Source organism: Chroicocephalus ridibundus, chromosome 2 (genome assembly GCF_963924245.1).
Source record: "Chroicocephalus ridibundus chromosome 2, bChrRid1.1, whole genome shotgun sequence".
Classification (NCBI taxonomy): Eukaryota; Metazoa; Chordata; class Aves; order Charadriiformes; family Laridae; genus Chroicocephalus; species Chroicocephalus ridibundus.
In genome coordinates, this window is record NC_086285.1 from 143,414,801 (window position 1) to 143,440,407 (window position 25,607).

Consider the following 25,607-nt stretch of genomic DNA (forward strand, 5'->3'; position numbering starts at 1 on the left):
GGCGCGAGGAGCATGCGCGAGGCCGTAACGCCACACACAGCATGGCGGTGCGGCCCTGTCGTGCGCCGCGCGGCCGTCAAGCAGGAGTGGCCGTAAACGTAACCGCGATGTCGCGACGGCGGGCGGTGGCGGCGGGACGAGGCGGCGGCGGGCGGGGTGAGTTGGGGGCTGCAGCCGCCGTGAGGGCCGCCCGCGGGCTGGGCTAGGGTCGGGGCGGGCTGTGGGCAGCCGGGCTGTGGTGGGGGGAGCGGGACCGAAGCGAATGGCCTTGTGGAGCGGGGCCATGGGGCGGGAGGCGGGGACCTGAGGGTTTGTCAGGGGTCGTTGGCCGTCGGCAGGCCTGGTGCTGGCACCTTCAGCTCAGGGCTGATGGTGGCTCGGCCAGCTGTGGCCTAGTGAGTGTCGAGATACAGGTCAGCGTGTGTTAGTTGTTGAAGTCCGCTTAGGTGCGGTTGCTCGGTGTTACGTGGCTGCTGCGAGTGTTTCCAGACCAGTTTTGTTCTCCGTGACCAAGATCGTAGACCATTCCTGAAGAGCCCGCTCAGGCATGACCCAGAGGCCTTCCTCCTACCTATGAAAAATCCCCCCTTCCCCACCAGAGCCTCTGAGGAGAGCTCTTCTGTCCTTGGTCTTCTCTGCAGCAGCATCCAGCCCTTCAGAACCTAAAAGCTGCTCTGGGTGATCCGTATCTTGCATTGCTCTGTTCTGAGTAGGTTTTGCAGCAGGACAGCAAGTGGAAGCATTATGTAAAAATGTTCTAAGTAGTTCTAGTTTCTTAGGTAGAGGCATAGGCCTTAAATTACTTGTATATCTCATACTGGTTATTATAGAAACTTTTGTTGATTAAGTCAGGTTTTTTTACATCAGTGTAAGCTGGTATTGCTATCCATTCATTCTTATCCTCTTCTGTTCCCTTTCTGTTACACAAATGTTCATGAAACTCCACCGTGTATCGATGTGGAGAACTGAGCTGAGGCAGTAGCTCTATAGCAGCCTTAACCACAGACACCACTGCTGTCTTTCCTTCCTTTCTGCCCTGGCTGTGGTTGCTCATCCCCAGTTTTGCCCCACTTCCACAGTCACTGGAGCTTCTAATGAGCCATCTACAAGAAAACCTAGCCTAGGAAATCAGTGAGTAGTTGTCTGTGTGTTCAGTTGTCTGAGCCAGTTCAGGAAAGGGCCAAATTAAATGTTCTAATTGATTCAAGGGAAGAAGGAGAGGGAGGCTAAGAGGACCTTAGTTAGTGGATAGATTGCCTTGGGCTGCTGTAGGACAACTGTCAAAATTAAAACTTTTTTTTCCCCCAGTTCAGTCTTAAAACAGGTCAGTTACCCAGTATGACACATCAAGTGGCTGTAGAAACTGCTTGTACTGTCACAGTTAAAGGAGTGAGGCTGCGTCTTTGGGCCTTAATGCTGGCTTGAAGTGGCTTACAATGACTGTGGCAGAGTGGCATAAGGTACCCTAAAATGCTGCTTCTCTATATATCAGGATTTAAAGCTCGGTTTATTTTTGTGAAAACATAAGCTGAAGCAATATCGCATTTTAATGTCACTTCATCCCTGGGCCCTGCATAGATTGTTTGTTCTTCCAGACACACTTCTGCAAATTGTCTTAGTGATGCACATCTGTAATTCTGTCATGATTCACTCCAGCCCTTCAAACAGTTATGCTTTGTTTTATCAAGTGGAAAAGAAACATTTTTTAAAAATCAGAAACTACTGTAGACAAAAAAATGCAAGTTACTAATCTGATTTCAGTGTCTTGACTTTTTACAATGGAATAACTTTGATTAGTGCCAGACATTTAGCAAGCTATGTGATTATGTTGTTGGGAACTATATCCCATCTGTGTTCTCCCTGCTATTATATGCACACAAAATCTCTGTTTGAAGGCAGTGCAGGCTGTAGCTCCAAACTGGCTTTAGATGTGCATCTGCCCAGCAAACAATGTGGGATGAAAGCTACTAAAAAATGACTTAATATATGTGAAATCTGCAAGATATTTTTTCTTGTCAGAAGAAAATAAGAGGGGAGAAATAAAATATATATGAAATGATAGAAAGCAAATAGCATGTAATAGTTTGTGTTTTTTCTGCCTTCCAGATTTGGCACCCGCAAATTCCAGATATCTTCCTGGTCAGTGTTGCTGGTAATGGCCAGGTGACAGGCAAAATTCTGGACCAGTGAAACCAAAGACAAGGCAGGGTTTGGAAATGTTAGTGGAGTGTGGGAAGGCAGTGATAAATAATATAGTTTCTAGGTGCAAACAAAAAAGGAGTGTGACAATTCGTGAATTGCAATAGAAATAGAAGAAGTGGCTTTGAGGCCAAGTAGACAAGACAGAAGTTTCTGGGGAAGAGCAGAAATTGAAAATGATGTAATTTTGTGATGGAAGTACTGAGTAAAGTGATCTGTACTGATAGAGTGCATGGCATTCATCTGATGCTCTCCCTCTGCTTATCCGTTGACTAAAATGCATCTGTTGAAGTTAGCAGAAGATAAAACATTTTCGGTTCTTCAGGTCAGGCAGCCTCTGCTGGAAGAGGTCTGAGACTTCAGTGACAGCTGTTGTAGGTCTCAGACTCAAAGCCACAAGGATTCTGGCTTCTCCAACATCAGTCTTGAAAACATACTGAAGTTCTCATCAGAAACCCCCTTGATTGTATTTTTTGCCTCAAAGTTTCCATTCACACTCCATTTGAACTTTGGTTTTGGTTGGGGCTTTTTATGTGTGTATATATATATATATACACACACATATATATACATATACGTTTGTTGTGCTTCACTTTTGCACAAGTAAAGTTCTTGTTTCCCACTTGATAAAAATACTCTTTCCTGCATACTGATAGACTTCAAACTTGCTGAAATATGCCAAAGAGTGTCTTGAAAACTTAGTACTCATGGATCAGCAAGGTGTAGGTGCAAAATGTAGGATCTGCAGTTCCAGTAGAGCAGAAACACTAGGACAGCAAAAGTACTCATAGTTTTGTTGACGTGTCTTATATCTCCATGAAAGTTTTCTAAAAGCTAAAACCTCTGGGATACACCAGGGCAAATCAAAATTTTAGGCTCACAATTCAAATTATAGAATAGTTTAACAGTCCTCCAGCATAAACATACTATATGTTTTAATGCTTTCATCAGTATTGGGAACTAGTACTTGGCTTCACATTCTGCTGTTGATAATTGTCTGTGTTCTCCCCTTTTTATATTTTCCATTGTGATCCTTGCTATTCTTTCAATCACAGCTTTGTGCAAACATAATGCTCATTTTGTTCACATTGAACTAGCAAAGTCCTGAATTTCCTGTCTTTGCAGGAGACCTGTCAAAACATACAAGGAAACAACACTGTAAAAAGAACTGTTTGTCATCTTCATAATATGTTATTTTCTTGAGCAGACTCTTTTAAGACATAGACTGTCCATGCTGTGACCGAAGCAATAGCGTATCCCAGATCCATGTAAATCTAGTTTCCCTGTGTTGTTGATGACAGTGTAGCCACCGAAGCACAGAGCTAAATACAATCTGTGAAATCTGCCTGGGAGCTTGTCAGGAGTCTATGTGGATTGCACTCCCAGCTGCTGTGGCAACGCTGTCACTAGGTCACCCGGCTAGTAGGTGTCCCAGCTAATCTAAAGCTAGTTTAAGCATCTCTGCAGGCCGCGGTGTTGGGTGCATGATAAACATGCCGGTAGAAACAAAACACAATATGGAAACCCTGTAGCAGACGATGTGTTTTGTATTTGGGTAATATGCATGCTTGCTTGTTTTGTGTATGCTTTCGGTACAGGTTTTATTAACTTTAATCTTAGCAAATACCCTTTTAACATATGTACCTTTCATAACCAGTGAAGATATGCTTTGATACTCAGATATATAAGATCTTCTAAATTCCAGATTTATATTGTACTCATGAAGAGGAACTGCAAAGTTCTTTTTTCCCTTTAGAGTAAAATTTGATGTTAGTCCTTAGAGATCCTTATTGTTCTTACACAGTTCTAATTCAGATTGAGATTCTGTTTGAATGTCATATTGCAGTTGCTGGGTATCACCTTAAGCGATTTAAGTGATGACATCTTTTTTTATTTTTTGTTTTAAATGAGCAGCCCTAGTTATGTTAGACATCAGAGCAATGTTATTTGTCAATACAACAAACATGACTGTGAAAGTTCTGTTTTAAAAACAAACTGTATATCATGCTCAGGTAAAACCAGATTAGATAAGAAATTAATCTTTTTAAGGAATATAATTTTACCAGATTTCAGTTGCTACTTTTCAATAATATTGAATTCTGTTGTCTTCAATCTTACGGACAAAACTGTAAGGATTCAAAATTAAATGGCAGCAGGGTGTTCAGTTTTGTGATAAGTATCTACATCACCAGAGGGACTGGTGATTCCCCTTCCCCCCAACCTAGTCAGATCTCTTGTGTTGAATTGTAGGTTTTACAGTGGCTTGCTTTGGAAAGCTTTATTTTAATGGTCTGTTAGGATATCATCTATTCAGCAGCTGTCCGGTTAGGCATAGAACTCGGTAATTTAGGAGGCACTACTCAGCCTTTTTCTTTCTAATTTTTCTCAAAGGCATAATAAAGCAGTGAAGAGAAACTGAAGGAAGGAAGTATTACATGCCTTACTGATCAGAAAACTTTCTGAAGTATTTGGACAAACTACATATATATGTAGTAAAATCTATAAAGGTAGGATATCTTCCCTTTCTGTTTTGTTTAGTAAACCTCATGACTAATGAAAACCTCTTTCACAAGTCTCAGTGGGGTTGCAAAACTAATTTTGTATGTTAAGGAGGAATGCAAAGACTAAACCATATTCTTTTAAGTGAGTTCTGTGGAGCCTTACCAAATTCTACTAGGCTTTTCGTGATAGGATTTTGGTGAAGGCAGATTGCCTGTTAGTTCTTCTTCACAAAGCTTCTAAATCCACTTAAAGGCTGCTCAGTTTTATAAAATAAGACCATATAGGAGAAGACAGTAGCTCCTCATGATTTCAGGGTCAACTGCAGTTTTGGCTTCTTTATCTTACCAAATATTAAGTATTTCTCTAGGCACATGGAGATTTCATGCCATTCCCCCTGGAATGGAAGTCTACAATGAGGAGAGAATCTTAGCCTTTTTTTTTTTTCAGTATAAAAGCAACACATAAAGTGATGTACAGTTCACAAATACAAAATCTGCTGGCTGAAAGTAGCATAGCTATTGTCTGTAAGGACACTGGATTGTAAATTTGTTAGGCATTATGTAAAAGGCATTAAAATGGAAAGCAAACATTTGCATTTGAACTTGTATGATGTTTCTGCTTCAGGTAGAATTCAAGTAAATAGAAACTATATGTTTCACAGTGTCTGCTAAAAGTACGTTCAATAACAGAGTTGAGAATAAGCACAGCTTAACTGTCTCCTAAAGTTTTTGCTTTCAGAATTCAGAGAATCTTGATATAAAATCGGGATTCTGACATCCAGCAGTACAGTCCTCAAATTTTCACTTAAATCTTAAAGTCTCCAAAGTATTTAAGTGTTTGCATTCTCACCTGTGAAGTTCTTTATTCACAGTAAGTTCTCCGTATTTCTAGAATTGCTTCCAGGCCTTTTTGTGGATCCAGCCATACAGATTCAGTAAAAAGCTGCTTTATTTTTCTGTGTTGTTTTAATAGGTTGAAAGTGTATAGAGAGCATGGGTTATGATATTGAGCGTTTCGTTGGCTACGTTAATGAAGGGCTATTATGCTCCATCTGCCGTGATGTGTTAGAAGATCCATTACAGGCTCCTTGTGAACACGCTTTCTGTACTGCTTGTATACATGGATGGCTTGTTCATCACAGTAACTGCCCTGAAGACAGACAAATGATTGATGTATCTTTGCTACGACCTCTCTACAGGTATACAATAATCTTGCTGTATGTTGAAATTACATTAATTTCTCGACTTTGCTTGCACAGCTTCATCTCGTCATTTACTGTCGCTCACATTGTCTTTATCCAGTATGCCTATGGCAGAAACTGATCACTTGCATGAAAGCATTAGCATTTTCTATTTATTATAACTAACTTTCAAGGTATTAATATTTCAAAGTGGAAAGAACACTTAGTTTGTTCTCTGCCTTTTTTTATCTTGAATGCTGATTCTAGGTATCTGTCTGGATATTATTCTGAATGTCTTCTACAGCACCAAAACTTTCCCATACTTTTTTAGAAAAAGCAGGCAAAGCAACTCTTGACAACAGTCACTAAACGCTATGTATCTTTTGTTTCCTTTTCGGTTTTACCTAGATAGTATGGTGGGATTTGTAATGAACAGTTCCTGTTGATATGAACCAAACTTCTTGCTTTCAAATCTTTTTTTAAAAAGGTCTTTAGTCATAAGAATATGACTTGACCTACCTTGTTATGTAAAGTGGGCTGTTTTCACAAGCGTCTTCTGTAATTCCTTGCCAGCACACAGTGTTTCATCAGTAGACACTGCTTGCTGCTTAACCCATGAGTTGTCTAATCTTGCTCAGATTAGCAGTTATGTTGTGTTTAAAACCTTCAGCCACAGATGTTAAATTAACTTCGTTAGTACTCCCGGTATTTTTGTCACTAATGAGATTTTACTGTGTGGAAGGTTGGAGTGTAGTGTAGACAGAATCCTAGAGTTTAATTTATAGACTGTTTTGTCTGTACTCACTGTAGTCGTTTTGGTTTGGCATGTTTACAAACACAAAACTTAAATGGTGAATGAGTAGCCCTACTGTTTGTTATTGGTAATACCTGCTGAGCTAGTGAAAGGTCAGGGTCAAAAATTTATTAAAAAATAAAGATTTCATTTGCACATTTAATTTTGGAGACTGAATTTTCCATTAATGTTGTTTCTTTTAAGCCTGTTCTTTTCGAATATGGTCACTTGAATTCTGAAAAAAAAAAAAAAGAAATTTACAGTGATTATTCACCATTTTTCCTAATGGAGATTAGAATTGTACTTTTTTTTTCCCAAAAAGCTGAAAATACAAGTTTTTCAATAATGTTCCCAGATTTAAGGACAAATTATTTTTTGTTGCACATAGATATATGAAAAATGATTTAAACCGTCTTCAGCTACATTGCAAAAACAGCGAGTATGGCTGTGAAATGGTTTGTTCTCTGGAGTCTATAGACAGGCATGAAAGGGAGTGTGAATACAGTCAGATACCTTGCTCCAATGCCGGTGAGTAACACTGAAAGAAGTTGAATCCTTTATATTCAGAAAACATGTGTGTGTCATCTTTCTGTCAAAAGAATGGCAATAATGGCCATTATTTCCAAACAGAAATTCAGAGCTTTAACATGCTTTTTTAGCAGTCTTTTTGAACAAAATTTTACTGATTTATGGCAATTGTGATCATTAGCCACAATTTCTTATCCAGGAGCTAATCAAAATGAATGAGAATGATGGCCTTCAAATTTATGAAAATCCAGTAGTGTGTTTGTTTTGCTTTCTGTCGAGTTATGAGTTTGTCTTTCAATTTTGACTGTTCATTTTGATATTTAAATCAATGTAATAGCACCTACAGAATGCTTATGGGTAACAATAAAATGTCCAGTTCTGTGGTGCATGTGCTCACGCTGTCTTGTTTTTGACAAAAACGTATCTTGAAAATGAGAATTGTTTTAAGCTAAGTTCTGGTTAGAATTGGTGTGTTCATGTTAAGGTCTTTATTTAAAAGAAACCTACGCCTCCTGAGGAAGAAACATACTGCTAAAAAGAAACATCTTGTTAAAATTTCTCTGTTGGTTTTATTCAAAATGTTGTATGTTCCTAGACAAAGTTAATTTCTAATTAATGATGCTAAGGGTGTAGTCAAGTCTGACATCGTAATTAATTATAACAAGATAAAGGTGCTAGAATTGCTCCACTGGAAATTATAATTTCTCTCAGCAGTAAGTGACTCCTGCAGATGCTTCAGATTCACCTGTTTTACTTTCTCCAGAAACAGAGGCATTTACAGAGTTATCACACCTTATCTCTGATGTCTGCTGTCCAGGCTGGGAGGGCTTTTACGTCTCTTGAACTCTTCCTCAAGAGTACATTGGAGTGTATTCTGAGCACCTTCAATTACAAACCGTTATATTTATTAGTAAAGCCCTTCTAGAGGGCTGTCTTTTGTAACTTTCTGCTATGGTTTGTTGGCAAGTTTCATTGCTCTATTGTTTCGGTTTTCCTACATCTATTTTATCTTCAAATCAAATGGAAGGAGCTATAGTATATATCATGTCAAACAGTGACTCAAAGATTAAAAGTAAAGACTACCAACTTCAAAGTTTAGAGTGTTAAAGTACCAATAATTTATATTAGTGTTCATTTTTGGTTCTGCACATTTTACACTACAGACTTGTAAAGTTTTTGTCCTACAATTTCTGTGGAAATGTTTCTATTTTTACATCAGATATTAAATGTTCATAAATAAATGTTCTTGTTTACGTGGTCTAGTATGTTATACACAGGTCCAACCAGTGTTTAGGAAAATAAGTTATATTCCATCTCACCCACAGTTTTACTACATGTCCTTGGACCTTTTTTCTGAATTTGATAACGTAATGTTTTTTTTAGGCTTTTTCAATTCCAGTCATTGCAGTCTGTGGTGGCAGTGCAGGCAAGCCGCTACAATCTTAGCATCAGTGTTGTCTTTACTGAAGGTGCTTTAACGCCAGACCAGTGGCAGAAGACTTCACAGAAAATACCTACTTTTTAATACGTGTTTTCAGTTAATGGATAAATACATTAATAAGACTTTTTAAGAGTGTTTTATTACTAGTATGTGTGTTACAACTATCACATTTTGCATTCTAAAGAAATCACTTTTTTTCATTGCTTTAACAGATTGACAGTTGGTTAGCTCAAGATATTGCAGCTTGTTTGCTTGAGTGTTTTTGTTTGGGGTTAATTAAAATGCTTTTGTTAGTTGTAAATGACTGGCTTATTTTACTGTTCCCTGTCCAGGTTGTACAGTTCAGATTGAGCGACGCAACTTAGATGGTCACCTGGCAGTGTGTGAATACCGGAGCCGTGAATGCCCCAACGGTTGTGGTTACACCATTCTCAGTGCAGAAGACACACAGCATAATTGTGTAGCAGAGCTAAGAACCGAGCTAGAACTACTTCGGTACAAATCTTCTGTTTCTTTGATTTTTGTGTTAGTCTGGGCCTAAAATCACTGCATAAAGCACTTCAAATACTAGCACTGGATTCTGCTATGTGTTAAATCGTCTGTTAATTACTTGATAATAATGGTCCAGAGTATTATTATGGGTCAGCATAGACTTTAAATTTTTACTGGTTTGATTTTTTTGCTGTTATTTTTTTGTCCTAGTTATCATAAATCCTAAAATACCATTGCTTGCTGTTGAACTGAAAGCTGACTATATAAAATGGTAAAATACCTAACAAGAACTGGAATGAAGACGGGAATTTCATTTTTCCATTGGCTTGACGTAGACCCAAAGTCACATGATAAGTTTAGTTTATATTTTTTTTACAAATCCTGAGGATAAAAATCTGTTGTTATTTTGTCAGCTACAGACTGGTAGATTAAAACTCTGAGGATCTAATTTTCAGTTTTGATTAAAGTCCTGGCAGATTAATAACAACTGATGATAACAGTTGACTCTTCTCACCGGCATCCTCTTTTTATTCTTTTATAGTTTCTGTAGCTTTCCCTTTCCGTGGTGTTCCAGTTGGACTGGTTTTTTTTCCATGCTCCTTCCCATTTCTATCTTTCAGCTCACTGACTAAGTCTTGTGGTGTCGAACATTGCTGTGAAGTCAGGCTCAAATCTGTTTTAAATGCATTGAGACAAAAGGGATTCTGCTACCTAGTTTCTGAACTCAAAAGGCTAATGTAGTAACAGCTAGGTTTTGGCTGTGAATCTGTGTAAGTGATTAACTTATACTAATTTACTGCATACTATCGTTTAGCGTCCACCATAGAAGTGACAAGATTACATGTTTAGCAATACTACAGTGTTCACAATTTTTATCTTGACTACCCGTGCTTAGTAATACTAAGCAAGCACATACTATAAGTAAAAGGCAGTAAGTCATTTGAAGTCACAAATATGTGATCTTGAGCTCATAGAATTATTTCAGGAATATGGTACAGTTGTCCCCTGTATAGGCTGTCCATGGTCACTTTAGTGCCCCCTGGGCACATGCACTGTTTTATACTAGTTTTATTTAAATTAATAAATAGGACTGTCACACCTCTAGAGAGGTGTCCTGTAGAGTATGATGGGAATCCAGTCAGGCTGTTTGGCTGCAAGAAGGCTTTCTGGAATTTGAAAGTCTTTTTTTTTCCATACTTACAAGACCTAACAAGGAGAAATAAACTTTTTAGGTCAGAAATGATCTGCAGAGTGGAGGAAGCAAAACATGAGATGGAGTCAAGGTTAGATTCACAGAGAAGGCATATGGTCCAAAAAGAGAGTATTCTGCAAAATGAAATTGAAGAACTAAAGGTAAATATGACCATTTTATTTTCTTTTTTTTTTTTCCCCTCTCCTAACAGTCTAGCTTTTTGCTGTTCCCAGTAGTAGTCTCTCGTTTTGTTAATGTAGTCTCATACAGATGAGCATTCCATAAAGTACGGGAAGCAAACCCAAAGGTGTTAGCACAATGCTTTGCCTAGGCTAAGCAGCTGTGCTGAGAAGCAGGCTGAGTGCTGTATTCGTGGGATTTATCTACTTCAAATTCATTTGGAGCTGACCTGGATACCCCTGTACCAGGGCTGCATTGTTCTGTGCGTACATAACGTGTCAGCAGATCAGTTTGAAGCTCATTTTCAGTGTCTAAACATGGGGCATACCTCACAAATCGGATGTAATTAAATATCCAGCTCCTTTTTTAGTGCTGTCCAAAGTGACTTAATCCAGTGCTGACACAGAGCCCTACTGCAGACAGTGGTATTTATGCTATGGTTCAGCTGTGGTCAAAAGGTTGGAAAGTCGCACTGTAAACTTAATCAAGTAACGAGGAAAGCCGTCTTACCTCTTCATTCATCTAGTTCTTATTATATCACAGAATAATGATTTTTAAAGCCCAAAGCAATAGATGTGCTTTATAGTTTACATTTATATTTTTATCAGATTTGATGTTAAATCTTTGCAGACTGTATCTGAATGTAACCAAAACCTTATTTTGTTTGGGGTCTTGGAGTACAGAATTTAAGCAGCAACTGGATAAAACCACTGCTTCTCATTATACTTTGTAAGAAACTTTTTGCACTTTTAGGAAAACCGTATTGGAATTTTTGAAAGAAGACCATCTCAGTAGGTGAATGCTGGATTGTGTCTCAAGTTGCTTACATTTGTTCTGCTGTCAAAAAATTATTTCAATGTTGCTTATTCTTTATAATCCATCACCCTACATGCATGGACAATTCAACTTCGTACCACCATCATTAGAAAAGAGGTTTTTTCTTGCAATAAACTTGTATTTGCATTTCAGAGTCAGATGTCACGAATGATGTCAGACGTACGCTCTCTGATGGCTGCAGAGAGACAGCACCGGCAAGAGCTGGAGCAGGCAGAGCTGGAAAAACGGGAATTAATGGAGCTGCTGAGGGGGCTGCAGAAGGACTGTCGATTAACTACTACAGAAGGAAGCAGGAAGTCAACAAATTTCCGCCCTCTAGCACGACTTGAGAGTGTAAAACGAAAACCTAGGGAAGTTACAGTTATTTAAACAGAAGTAAGCTCAAAAAGCGTTTTCTTCTGATTTCTGTGACCACCTGGCAAACTTTTCTACTTTTTGTGAATGATTGATAAACTGTATGTAATTTCTGATTTACTTGTTTTCTTTTAAAACCTAGATTACTACGTTATTTCCTCTTAGGCCATAAAAACAAATGGGGGAATTTTCTCTTAGGGAACACTGGGCATTAAAAGCAGTAACTGGCAAGTACATTTTTAGCTAATGTTTTTATAAAAAGGGGGAAGGAGGCTTGATTAGTTATCTCTTCAGTGCATCATTTATAGGAGGCTTTCAGGCCTGAAAGCTAGAGGCTTTTAAACTCAAAGGTACTTAAGGGTTGTTTCCTTCCTGGTCAATTGTAGTCCATTTAAGTCTAGTTTATGCTTATACTTGAAACAGAAAGAAAATGTGATCATCAGTAATGACATTTGGGATGTACTTAATTTTGGGAAAAGTCAGTAATAGTATTAGTAAGTCAGTAATAAAAATTAATGGATTTTGTTTGTTTATGGTCTGTAGAAGGTCTATTTCAAAGGTGGAAAGAAAGCACTTTAAATAGCAATTCTACTGCTATGTAACAGCTTCAGGTGAGGTTGACTTTTACTTTAGAGCTTCTCTAATTTCTCAGGCTGATAACACACTTAAGAGACTAATGCCAAAGCCCAAGGCAATGGAGTCATCTAAAACCTTTTAAATAGACGTGTGAGTAACTTGGAGTTTGTGGGAGGGGGCCTGTGTTCTATAGAAAAAATTGAAGCTTTTATATGTGACAATATCAACTATTTCTACAGGGTCCTTAAGCTTAAGACCAGCCTATTCTATATGCTTAAGACCAGCATATATAAATATCTTGAGTATCCTTAATTTTGTTTTGGCAGGTTTAAGGCTACTTGAACGTTAATATCCACAACAGATGAATATTTGCACAGTCACTTGGACTTCGGACGTCTTTATTAGTACTCAAGTTTGCAGCTGTGTAAAAGCTAGGATTTTTTTAACAGACCCACAAATACTGAATCAAGGGGGCATTTATCTGTAAGGACTGCACGAGAAATCTGTACAGTTCAAAGACTTTTCTCTCAACTTCTCGCACAGCCTGTTCATGTTGTTTTCAGTGCTACAATTAAGCCATAATCTGTCTCTCTGTTGCAGCTCTTCGGTGGAGTGTCTAGGGGAGAACCTGGCCTCCTGTTTACTGAATGTGCTAAATCAGTTTTGAACTTTCAGGAAAACCTGTGCAGGTGCAACAATTTCAATACGCTAATTTTATAGTTTAGAAAGCAAATACATTACTGTGCATGCCTTGCTGTCACTCAGAGCAATGTTTTTACGGCTAACAGCATAACCAAAGAGAGAGGCAGCAACCTTCTTTAGCACATCCACTACATTATGAAGACTTGCGGTCAGAGCTGTCTTAATTTCAGGCGTCAATAAATCCTTCTAACTTGCTGTTTCTTTAGTACCACTGAAGCAGATGTGCACATGTTCAGGTCTTGAGCATTTAAAAACTGACAGAAATAACTCTTCTGTAAAAGGTTGGGGTTTTTTTCTGAAAGAAAACTTCCATAGGAAGAGTTATGTCCAAATATTTACTTGTTTTCAGTCCTTATATTCTAAATTAAATTGCAGTCATTGACAGTATTTAGGTCACTATAGCAGTCTCGCCAGCTCGTGACATAGCACATCTCTTAAGCAGCCGCATTTAACGATCTGAAATGGTAAAACAGTAGCTATAATTTGGAAAGACCTTCACTCATACTAACCGTTCAGTGGTCAGTTCACATACATCAGTGTGCGTATTAAAGCTGTAGGTAGAAAGTAAGAATGCTTTTATTATCTTGTGTTTTAAATAAGCAAGCTGTTGGTGTCTGTGGTCTCTGTGCCCATTCACACTAATTTTGAAGCTTCTCGGCAACACCAGATTTCATGCTATTAGAATCAGTCAGTGCTTTTCTGTGTGCTGTAGCCGTGTGGTTCTGTGACATGACTTTATCTACTTTGCTTAATGTGAAAGAAGAAAATTACTTCAAAATCCTTTAGAACTCGGATGAGCTGGATCATCTCTCCCACGTTGGAGGGCAGTAATGATCACCCAATCTTCTGTTGGGACCACAGAAGAAAAAGCAAGGTATTAGCTCTGTGCTTTCCCCATAATGGGATCTCTGCATTTGTTTGGTTTAGGAATTTCACTTTCTTATTTACGACTGAATTCCTTCTAGTATAGGAAACAGGGTTTATTTAATATTTACTTAGCATATCATCTGCTGGCTGTCCCCTGAGCGACAGGCATGAAACTGTGTGATAAAACGCATCCTAGGTGGTAGGGAAGGACTTTCTGCTGTGCAATCTGTGTATCTTCCACTTGCTAGCTCTGGAGAGTCTGAACTTCCAGTGCTGAAATGTGGCAATGCTTTAGGTCCACCTGATGGAATGACCTGTCAGCTTGGCTTTGCTTTAGCACTTGCAGAGATATTTTAAATGGGCACATAGTAGCTAATAGCATCCGATCCCTCCAGTTACTTTAATTCCATTCCCATTCCTCTGTGTTGATAACTGTTCTGCACTTAAGATTTTCCTGTACTAACGGACAACTCACAGGGTGGCACATACTGAAGTATGGTCATCATTTTACCTGTCTTATAATTAACTAGGCTGAAATTAAATAGCCCATTATGTTAATATTTTATCTGCTTTTAGCTTTTCCAGTCTCAGGCATTACACAGCTCTTAATAGCAGCTGGCAGAAGCAAGGGATTTTTTTTTTCTTTCTTTCAAATAGTCTGTTAATCCTTTTTATAAAAACTAAGGGTCCAAACATTGTAGCAGACTTGGTGTAAGTGAAGACATTCACTTGGAAGTGCTGCTTCCCTGGGCACGATCTTATTTTAGGATGATAGGAGAGACGCTGCTAGAAGTGCATTAGGGGAGGGCTGCAGCACTGGGTTACTGGTGTTCATATTCTCACACTAAATCACTCTTTAATCAATTCCGGTTCTTCACAAGTGGAACCGTGCTGAGAGCAAGCGGAAGCGTTACTCAAGTGGACCAGTAACTGTGCAAACAGTTGTATTTTTTGTTGCTTCCAATAGTGCTTTGCAGCTAGAAGAGGGAGAGCGAAGACCGTGGAGCCGGGAAAGGAGGAGTAAGGGCTGTCCCATTGGCTTCCCTCAGCCCGAGCTGCGACGCAGCTGCACCAGTTGCCTGGCTTACCAGGGTAAACGGCCAGCTCGTGGCATTACAATTAGCACAGCATTAGAATTAAAAGGAGATTAAATCTTTATCCACAATTAAGTGGGTACGAAATGTAACAGTACCAAACCTGGGAGATTCGCAAACAACTCGGAGAGAGCAAGCTGTGAAATAAAGCGAGGCTACAAGGTATGACAAGGAGTGAGCAAATCCTTATCCTACATCAAATTGGGTGAAAAAGAATAAGACTAAGGATGTATTCAAGGTAATTAATATTTTAAAGGAAGTGGTTAAGTTTGTCTTTGAAAGAAAATGAACAGTTACATATTTATTCTGAAGACCCAAGAGGCCAATTATAAAAACATGTAAACTAGTTCCCATAAACTTACTTCTCCACTTGAGAGGTCAAATTCAGGACAAAGCGTTGTTTCTTCTGTTTCCTTCAGCATTAAAGCTGCGTTCCCTGTTCTCCTGCACTCCTCCCAAAGCAAAAAATTGTCAGTGGTCAGGGCCAGTATGGAACATTACTGCCAGGATTGCTTTACTTGGAGTGGGAAGAGTAATTTTGGGGAGAATTTCCGATGGAACTGAGAACCGTGCATCTGAGTCAGGGGCGGGAGTGGCAAGGAAGAATTTTGCTGGACTTCCTAATTAAGGTGGCAGTTTTTAGTTGGTATGACTTCAGTAATAGATTAACAGTCTCATATGAGATAAATTAATTTAGCAGCACACACATACAGGAGTTTCTTGTCAGCACAGAAGGGAATGGAATTACACAGGCAAGCAAAATAATACCTAATATAGTGACGTATTTTGACTGGCCAAAAGTGGTTTTATCTCCAATATTCTTAGGTGGATTTTAAGAAGTTTAACGTGTTAATAGATTAATAGATCCCATGTGGCAAACAGTTCCTAAGACTCATAGACTCATAAATTAAATTTTCCGTGTGCTGTCCTCTTGGGCGTTTCTGGCACGGTGCTTTCCTACAGCCGTTCGACTCGGAAGTGCTGGATGGAATTTCAGAGGAGCAGTACCAGCCTTGCCTTTCTCCCGCACTGCTTCTCCGACCGAGTACGGTAGGTCAGGGAGATTTTACCACGTCGATAGATGCCTTTCTAAAGACCTACAATTCTATGCAACTTTCTATTAACAAAGAAACATTGAACTGTCTTCCAGCGTTATGGTTCACTGCCAATCTATTTACATTTTCTACCTTTATATACACAAGAAGGATAAAACAGTGCTTAACAGGTCTTAATCTCTAGTCTGTAAAAGAAACAGTAACGCTATTTGTATCACTTTGAAGTACACTTTGTATAAAAGTTGAACTAATAAAGGGTCTATACCATAACTAACACAGTTTGGTTTACTTCTTTCTGTTACAGAAGTTTGATTACCCTCTTTACCAGATGAAATGGGAAAACTCAGGTGTGTTGGCTGCACAGCACAGGAAGTCACGGATAAAGTACAACATGGGGTCAGTGCACCGCAGGGGGTAAGGCAATATTGTGTCAAAGAGAGGGAGTATATAGCAATAAACAAGGCAGGCGCTCGAACCGAGTCCCCCTTCTCAAGGATTTTTCTCCTGCCTCGCAGATGGGAGTTTCCAAATAGGAGGAGCAGCCGGTTTGAAGGCGAAGAGCTAGCAAAAGTGGGAAGCTCCTGGACTAGGAGAGTATGGCACTCCAGTCCTGCACAGACGGCAGGATAGTAAACTGGCAAGAAGGGAAAAATGACTTCACCGTCCCATCAACTGAAGGGATTTTATCCCTAATGTAGGTTTTCCATGGCCACTACAGGAGCCCGTGTGGGATAGGAACATGTAAAAACAGGAAAACAAGACACTTGTCCAGAAGTTGTAATCTAGGGACGCATTTGTTTAAACACAAACCCTCTGGACGCGGGGCACTTTAGAGTGCGGATCTGCTCCATGGAGTAATCTGCATGAACTGTCTCCAGCATATTTCCCTGTCCCATGGGAGGAGTTAGCAGGGAAAATAAAGGCTGAAAGTTTGCGTGTCACAACTAGAGAGAGCAGCGCAATAGAATGATAGGCTGCATAGACTCACAGAATTGCCTAAGTTGGAAGGGACCTTTCAGATCATCGAGTCCAACCATCAACCTAACGCGGACAAAAACCATCGCTAAACCATGTCCCTCAGCATCACACCTTTTAAATCCTCCAGGGCTCGTGACTCCACCGCTTCCCTGGGCAGCCTGTTCCAGTGCTTGACAACCCTTCCAGTGTAGAAATTTTGCCTAATATCCAGTCTAAACCTCCCCTGGTGCAACTTGAGGCCATTTCCTTTTGTTCTATCACTTGTCACCCGGGAGACTGACCCCCACCTCGCCACAACCTCCTTTCCGGTAGTCGCAGAGAGCAGTAACTGCAGCAAAAGCTGCTAAAGAAGTTAAAAGAAAAAAGTGCCCACAACTTCCCTCACCCTTATCCCAGACACAAACTACTCCGTTAACTCCGTGCTGAACCAGGGCGGAAAGATTTCATTTTTCAGTTCACATTTCACTTCCACATTTCAGCCAGAGGCGCAGCCTTTGTTAAGCGTGTCTCCTTTTCTCACACACACGGTGCGTGTGCTCAGCTGCGGGACCCGAGGAGGGAGAACCATTGCACTGTGGATCTGTTCTGCCCCGCTCACTCCTCCCAAGTAAGTGTTTGCTCATCAGGTCAGCTCACAATTCACCAAGCAGTACTTCGACACCTGCCTTCTGGTGCTCCAGTCAGGATACAAAACTCAGAAATGTCTTTTTGGGCAGAGTATAAAAAGCGAAATTCAATGCTTAAAGTGTTATTTACTACGGTAGGAAGCCAGTTTAAAAGAGCAAACCAAATAACTCCAAGTTTTAAACAGCATTATTTCAACTTGAATATAACCAGGAAAGGAACCACTTTGCATTGAAGGGTCACAGAACTAAATTCTTTTTTTAAAAAAACCAAACATGATAGACATATACTTCTTTTTCAAGTTTAACTAGATTTACAGTGCTTCCATACATCAAACAATTTAACCAACCCTTTATTTCCTCCTAGTTTGAAAATGACTAGTGTGACATGCCATATATTTTAAACTTTCAAGAACCAGTACTGAATATTTACATATCGATTCCATGCTTGACACTTTTCTTTACTTTTCATTTCAAATTCCCTGACAGAAAGCAAATTATTCATATCCCTGCTAGTTTCCAACACAGTAAAGTTTCTAAAAAAATAAAACAACCTTAAACACGTGGTCTAAAGGAGCTAGTCAGCTTTAAAAATATTTATGCAGTGCTACTTAAAAAAATAGCATTAATACCTGTAATGCCTGCGAGATCTCCACCCATTTTAGTCATTACAATTGCATTATTAGTAAAATTACATCCTCCTCTTATTTTACCATTCATAAAACTGCTTTGACTTCCAATCCAAATCTTTGTTCAGGTCATTTTAAACAATGTTAAAACGCATACCTTTGCAAACCGATACTATTCCCTTTAACTGCACCCAGTCAATTAACAGAAGTTTACCACTTTCATAGGTTACGTCAATTGACTTTGTGCAAACCAACCACCTCTCAGACAGCGGGGGCTGTCCCGGTCTCCAGACAGAGAAAGTACACATAATAGGGGCCTTCTGTGGTTCAAATAAAAACCTACTTAATTTATCCAAGCAGTATAAAGCTAAAAAAAAAAAATCAATTTAAAGTATTATTATACTTTAGAAACACTTAAAATAGAGCGTTAAAGGCAGACGAGCTGTCCAAATTAAGTTAAGATTATGTAAAACGAGAACATTACAACTGCGCCTTCTTTAAGTAGACGAAGACCCCTTTATAGCACTTCCGTAACGTCAAGAGACCAAAGCACAAGCGAAAATCGAGCTCAGGGAAGTCGGACAGCAGAGCTCATTTGTAAAAATTGTATATGGCCTTTAGAAAAAGCTACCGCTCCTCACCCCTTCCAAAAATGCAATAAAAGGCTATTGAGAATTTGTTGATCCTACGAAATCCCATGGAGCCCAAAGGAATGCAAATGTGTAAAAAGCTTACTTCAATCATACTGAAGTCAATATGAAAATAAATTTAGAGTTGCATCTAGTGGTAACATTTCTTTATGAATTCACACTTCTCAAAGTTTTTCTTTTTGCACTGTACCTCAGTCCGGTTACAGAAACAAAAGATCCAAACCGTCTATTCGAAGGGAAGGTTTAGCACAACTGCCTCACTACGTGGTTGTTCAGTTCATACACCTGTCTGTACGGCCCCCCCTCAACTCTGTCCGTCAGCAGAGAGGCAGACAACTAATTAACTCCAGGCTCTCTAAGGGTACAGGTATCTCGCCTTTTAACTTCAAAGCACACTCCATTTTCCAATGAAATAACTCTTGTGCTCCCGATGCGTGAGCTGGAGGTGTAAAGTAAATGCTAGAATATTCTCTTACGCTCCCTGAAGTCAATGACAGATTTTCTACTAATTTTGACAGGTGTGGTATCTTATTTAAGCATCTAATCACATTGCCAAAGATGTACAACAAAACCTACATAAATTACATTTACATTTGTATTCGTTCACAGATTAATTCATTTCAGTCAATCTTCTATCACCTGCTAATTGTACTGCTGTCGGATGGACCTCCATTCATTAATAACTCAGAGTGGCTGAAAAAAAAGGGCTAATGGCTCTAAACCTGAGAGAAAAAACTAAAATTGCCTTACACGTATATATATTTTTAATTTTCTTGCAGTAATAAGTCACACACAAAACACCTGTACCTTTCTTTTGGCACAAAGAATATTTTAGAAGTCCTTCAAGTCTTAACTCAAAGAGGTTCTTTACTGAGTATTGTCTACCGAAGTCCACAAAAAAATTAAAACATTCTTTCAAAAGGAACAAAAAAATTTACAATTGTACACAAAAAGTCTTGAATTTTATTGAAATTTCAAGTCTTGTATCAAACAAAAACTTTTCTTCAGACAAAAATATTCTCTTGGTGTCCTCCAGATACCAGAACTCTGAATTGGTCCTTTAGTGCCGCTGCTTTTCTTTGTCATCTTCACAGAAGTCCCCATGGTTGGGCTGTTCCATTAGGCCTCATTTTATCGTGTGAAGGAACGTACATGACGACCTCTTCCACTGCCTCCACTAACAAACTTCCCTCTCGAGCCACCACTGCTACTACTATTAGCACTTGTCCAAGACGGTCCAATTCCTCCCCGGCCTCTGGAAGCACGATCGCGAGGACTCGGTCGGTAGCCTTAAAGCAAAGAAAAGTATACTCAGTTGGAAAAAAAAAAAAAAAAAAAAAAAAAGCCCTAGGCGTAGTAGCTGCTGTGAAAGCATAAGAAACAAAAACCAGATGAGACACAAACGGGGTCTGTTTTCTCCTTTTAATTTTCACTTTTTCTTTTAGGCAAGCATTTTTGCTTGGATTGGCTCTCTCTAATTACCATGTAGGTTCGAAGACAACTGAATTGCAAAAATCTGAATGCAAAATTAAGATTCTGCGATCAAGTGTTCAATTCAGCAAGTTCTATGGATTACAGGGCAGTTCGTACGAAAGCATGTATTTGACAGTCTCAGTGACAACTGTTCATATATGCTTAAAACATTTGCTGAATTTCAAGGTGTTTGCAGCATCCTTGCATGGTTTCATTTGTAAAGCAAAAATGAAATTCAAGGAATTCTCTATAGTTCGATGCCCATATGAATACCATGTACCTGCTGAACTTAATGGTCTCAATGGTGGCAGTGGACCCCTGTTAAAATTGCTTTGACCACCTCTACTGTCATTGTAGGTTCCCCTGGGCGTACTCTGTGCACTCCAACTTGAGCCTCGAGCGCCTTCACGACGACTGTAATTTCCTAGATAGGGAGAGAAAGCACACGCTTGAGCAAACATCACCTTTCTTTTCTTTTTTTTCATTTCAATCTTCATAATATTCAGGGTGGCAAACATAATATTTACATAATTCAAATACATAAAGCTACTCTGCACGAACATACTCTTGGTATTCTAATTCGAAGCCTACAAGTTACCGTATTATACGTAGAATCGGGTGAAAATATCTGTTTTTCAGACATGAACTCAAGTTTAAAAGAGTTCACGTTATCTGGTGCATTAAGACAGACTACTATACTTTACATTTTTTTGGTAAAGTAAACCCTAGTATTTATAATTTGACTAAATGGCAGTATTTTCTGTTTCTACTGTGCCAAGACTTGCCCTAATTATGGGATGGAAGAGAAAGGAATGCAACCTCGTCTATATATGAAAAAAATTCTGTTTCTGTAGATAAATTTCTGTAGATAACATTCTGTAGATAAAAATCTCCAGGCTGACTGAAAATTGCATCTTATTCTTGTCAGGATCCTCAATCCTTTTATTTAAAAGCCTCATTTAGACCCAGAGATGTATTGTGACGCTTGATTTCAGGAACTACCATGTCACAAAAGGTAGAGAGGGCTTTTTATTTTTCTGACTGCATCTCTGAAGCACTCCAACAGCTGCTAGGAGAAAACAGCTAAACTCCTTTTGTAAAAGAGAGGGGGAGAGAGAGGCAAGACAGGAGCTGGTAGCCTTGTTTCAATTCCACAGCACTCCAGAGAACCTTTTCTAGTGTTTAACAACTTATTTCAACAATGCTCCTTCAGGAACATCTCACACCAGGGTGATTAACTGCTAGTAAATTGGGTTAGTATTACCAAAGCATTTTTAGCATTCATTTACTCCAATTCTAATACAGGAAATGACATACCTTTTGAAGCAGGTGGCGTAAAGAACCTGTTCTGACTGTGAAAAGCTCCTCGTCCTCCACGATTCCCTGAGAACCCACCGCGTGAAGAAATCTTCTGTGACACTTTCGGTGGCCTTTTGGCTGGTGGTATCCCATCTGGAGCAACCACTTCTTTGCTCTCTGCAGCAACAAAGTCATCCACGTGCATGGAGGGTGGCCGGCTCGTATTCTGTTTCCTCTGACGGAAGATATCATGTGGTCGAATTCCTTGTCCAAATCCTCCCCTGCCTCTTCCTCTTGGTGGTGGCACAACATGAGCTCTCTTTGCAGGTTCTATGTACTCAGATTTTCCACTGTCATGACAAACCATGATTTATTTGGTTAATGTAAAAATGTAGTCATACATAAATAAGGCATTCTCTACATTGACTCAATTCAAAAGGTATTTGACATTTTGAGAATATACAAATCGGTGCTGAAAACACTAACCGTTTACTCCTTAAACTCATCTTACCTTGAAGTTATGAAGGTCTCATGCTTGTGCTTGCCGAGTTTGAACCCTTTTGTGGTTTTTGTGCGGCCAGGAGACGATGGTTCTGACAAAAATGACCTCTCCAGTTCAGCTTGCAAGTCAAAGTCACTGCAGCCCTTCTCTGACAGTTCAATTAAGTCAACTTTCACCTGCAATGACAGAGTTTAGTTTTATCACAACAATCATTACTAGCACCCTCTGAAGAAGAAAACATGCTGCACCAGGATGGAAGAGATTCAGCTAGGGTCCTTCTACTGGAGCAAAAAAGCTCTACCTTTTAACACAGTAGTTGTGGCCCAAAGCAAAAAGCAGCAGTAACAAAACAAAAAAGCAGCAGAGCTGCAGCAAAATTGTCTTGATGGTTCTGAATCTCAAGGAAGTCAAGGGCACAGCTTTCACGTATGAACACCTGTCTTGTCACTAAATGACCTACGCTGAGGCACTCTCTTGCTTAAGCTACAGTCCTATAAATTTATTAATGCTGCTTTTATACAGGAATCGACAGTTTTGGTTTTGCTTAAGAAATTAAAACACAAGTATGTTTGCATGTAAATTAAAAAAGACTAAAACTAAAAAAGAGTGAAGGCAATGACGTCAACAGAAACTGATTATTTCTCACGTAAGTTAAGACACTGCCAATTGCTTAGTTAAAAAGAAGGGAACGTTTTCGTATGTATTTCAAACTGACACTTAAAATTTACATTATAAAAATCAAGTTTCAAATACTGTGAAAAGTTTTTGTGCCAGTAGTTTCATTTACTACTGCCTTTTTTCCACTTCTGTCACATCAGAGCAAAGATTTTTTAAAAAGAAAGCGTAGCTATCAGGCTCTTTGCTCTACTGCAATGACACAAGACAAGCAAGGAAAAGAAAATAAATCACATTCTTTGTCTACCTTTAACACAAACTGCTGAAAAGCTCCAGCGGCACTGCAAAAGCAGGTTAGGACTGATACGACTGTTCCTCTAAAAGACAGGACTTCTGCGTGAGAGCACTGCGGAAGGTGCCAATTTTGTGGCTGCTTCTGAGTGAACCTGAAGGCATTTGATAACAACCTTTGACAAATGCCAACCCCTACATCTGGGTCAATTTACAAGGGTGAGCTCAGGAAAACAAACCGTTTGGTCACCTGAATTTCTGATGCTACTAGCTCAGGTAAACCCCCATTTTTAAATCCACTTCAGTTATGTTAATGAAGCCTTTTACCATATCCAGATCAGTGTCTATTTCTTCAGCCTGAAAGGGTGAGAACCACATGGACTTCAGCTGGTCATCCATAACGTCTGCCAACACGTAGGTAGTCCTGCAACAAAACAAATGCCTATTCGGTTATGAACTACAACCAACTGCAAGCATACGCAGTATTACGGAACCTGGGGTGAATGTTGCTGCTTACCCTTGACACTTGCATGAAAATTAAACACACTGGGACTAGTAGGCAGTCACAACAGTGCTGTTTAGATCCTGTTTGTAATATACTCATGCATAAATTATTGCTTTGTCTTAAGTAAACCACAAGTAGCACGCTCACACACTTAACCATTTTACCTGTTGTTAAACAAATTCTGAAGAGAGTCTGGTGCAGAAAGAATAGGCTCTACATCTTGGTCACTCAGCGGACAAGAATCACCTGCCGATTCCAACATCTGCCTCACTCCAACGATGTTGTCCAGTAAGGATTCGAGGCCATCATCTTCCTTAGAACGATCCTAAGTCAACACAGCACAAGTCAGAACTTCTTCCCCTCCTCAGAGAAGGAAATATGCTTTTGTTAATTAAGAAAAAAAGCGGGGGAGAGGGGATGCTACACAAAACAGTCTATTCCTCCACAAATAGTGAAACTGAGACACCCGAGTACACAAAAAACAGCAGAGAGCTCCTCAGGATGCTGTAAAACAAACTATATCACCACACGCACATTCTAGTTTTCATTTCCAGTTGATGCAATAACAGAGTCTCAAAGGCGGCATCACCCCAGGTTTTAGTTAACAAGCTCTCTGCTAGAGCATTCCAACATCTTAAATGTCTGCTATTTCTCCTTCAGTGCAGTTGTGGCTTTTAATCTTTTACCACAGACGCAGGCGGCCAGGGAAGGGACAGTAGGGAGTAAAGCACTGGAAAGGCATTTGTGACCAACAAGCTGCGGAGCAGCTGTTTTACAGCTTCTAAATTAGCCACCTACTGCACAGCTGACATCAATTATGTAGGATTAGATTTGCATATTAGAGTTAAATTTGCGATCAGAAGCACAGAAACGTTGGATGCATTGAATTCTGCCTGTCCTAAAGTCCAATTTACCCCTGCTCGAAGCAGGACTATCAATCAAAGCCAGACCAGGTCAGCCATAACTTTATCTAGCTGCGTCTATAAAAATGTTCCAGTGACAGAGTCCACAGCCACAATGAGCAACCTGTTCCAGCGCTACACTTCTCCCTCAATGATTTTTTCTTTTCCTAATGTCAGCCTGATCCTCTGAATCCACAACCTGAGGCCATCACCCCTTGTTTTATTATCTGTAATTATCAAAATGAGTTTGATTCCACCACCTTTGTTACTATCCCCCAAACAGCTGTAAGTAGCTCTGAGATAGCTCCTTAGCCCTCTTCACCAGGCTAAACGAGCCCGGCTTTCTCCTCCTCCTCTCTCTACAGCATTTGTGCTCTAGGTCCCTGACCGCCTTGGTAGAACCCTCTTCAGTTTCCATACATCTCTCTAGAACTGTAAAAGGACAAAGCTGGCCAAAGCTGAATGCAGCACTCCGTATGAGAGCTCACCTGCATCCTGTGGAGGGAGACAGTAAGATCCCCTGATTTGCTGACCATGCTCCTTCAGGGATGGCTCAGAACACTGTCTGCCTTGTTTGTAGTGACTACGCACTCTTGGCCCACGTTCAACCTAACATCCACCATAAACGCCTGGCCCTTTTCAGCCCAGCCCACATCAAAGCATGGTGTTATCCTGCTCTCACTGCAGAACTTTGCGTTTTGCCTAACAAACCACACAAGTTTTCTGCTAAATCAATTCTAAAAAGTTTCTTGAGGTTCCTCTGGATTGAGGCTTTTGCTGTTTGTCACATTAATCACTCCCCCAGCTTACTGTCATCCACAAATTCACCGAACATGTATCAATCATAGAATCATAGAATCATAGAATTGTTGAGGTTGGAAGGGACCTTTAAGATCATCGAGTCCAACCTTTAGCCTACCCTGACAAGAGCCACTTCTAAACCATGTCCCTCAGTGCCCCATCTACCCTTTTTTTAAACACCTCCAGAGATGGTGAATCCACCACCTCCCTGGGCAGCCTATTCCAATGTTTAATAACCCTTTCAGTGAAAAAATGTCTCCTAATATCTAATCTAAACCTCCCCTGACGTAACTTGAACCCGTTTCCCCTCGTCCTATCACTTGTCACCAGGGAGAAGAGGTCAGCCC

General features: G+C 39.8%; 2 protein-coding genes across 3 annotated transcripts in view; one reads left to right on the forward strand and one right to left on the reverse strand.

Annotated features, from left to right (window-relative positions):
* The first annotated feature begins 29 nt into the window (after positions 1-29).
* On the forward strand, positions 30-16,262 carry LOC134512127 (RING finger protein 151-like). 2 transcript variants are annotated; one of them, XM_063327204.1, is made up of 8 exons: positions 30-156; positions 4,591-4,706; positions 5,674-5,899; positions 7,063-7,202; positions 8,976-9,138; positions 10,368-10,488; positions 11,477-11,719; positions 12,601-16,262. In XM_063327204.1, exons 3-7 carry the CDS (start codon positions 5,694-5,696, stop codon positions 11,711-11,713), a joined length of 867 nt encoding a protein of 288 aa, XP_063183274.1. In that variant the 5' UTR covers positions 30-156; positions 4,591-4,706; positions 5,674-5,693; the 3' UTR covers positions 11,714-11,719; positions 12,601-16,262. The 2 variants fall into 2 exon arrangements, with proteins under 2 accessions (XP_063183274.1, XP_063183273.1); XM_063327203.1 differs by having other exon boundaries at positions 11,477-16,262.
* Positions 16,263-17,694: 1,432 nt separating this feature from the next.
* Positions 17,695-25,607, reverse strand: part of VIRMA (vir like m6A methyltransferase associated) — a 29,193-nt gene continuing 21,280 nt past the window's right edge. Inside the window, exons 19-24 of the mRNA XM_063327205.1 lie at positions 23,722-23,882; positions 23,380-23,476; positions 22,156-22,322; positions 21,663-21,994; positions 20,626-20,769; positions 17,695-20,161 (exon numbers count right to left, since the gene is read on the reverse strand). Coding sequence (XP_063183275.1) covers positions 20,004-20,161; positions 20,626-20,769; positions 21,663-21,994; positions 22,156-22,322; positions 23,380-23,476; positions 23,722-23,882 — 1,059 coding nt within the window. The 3' untranslated portion in view covers positions 17,695-20,003. The remainder of the gene's footprint in view (positions 20,162-20,625; positions 20,770-21,662; positions 21,995-22,155; positions 22,323-23,379; positions 23,477-23,721; positions 23,883-25,607) is intronic.

Bases quoted from the DNA above. Each gene is read 5' to 3' on its own strand.
- LOC134512127 (XM_063327203.1), top strand. From the start codon at position 5,694: ATGGGTTATGATATTGAGCGTTTCGTTGGCTACGTTAATGAAGGGCTA. The intron at 5,900-7,062 runs GTATACAATAAT...TGTTGCACATAG, and splicing joins TTGCTACGACCTCTCTACAG to ATATATGAAAAATGATTTAA. The intron at 10,489-11,476 runs GTAAATATGACC...TTTGCATTTCAG, and splicing joins ATGAAATTGAAGAACTAAAG to AGTCAGATGTCACGAATGAT.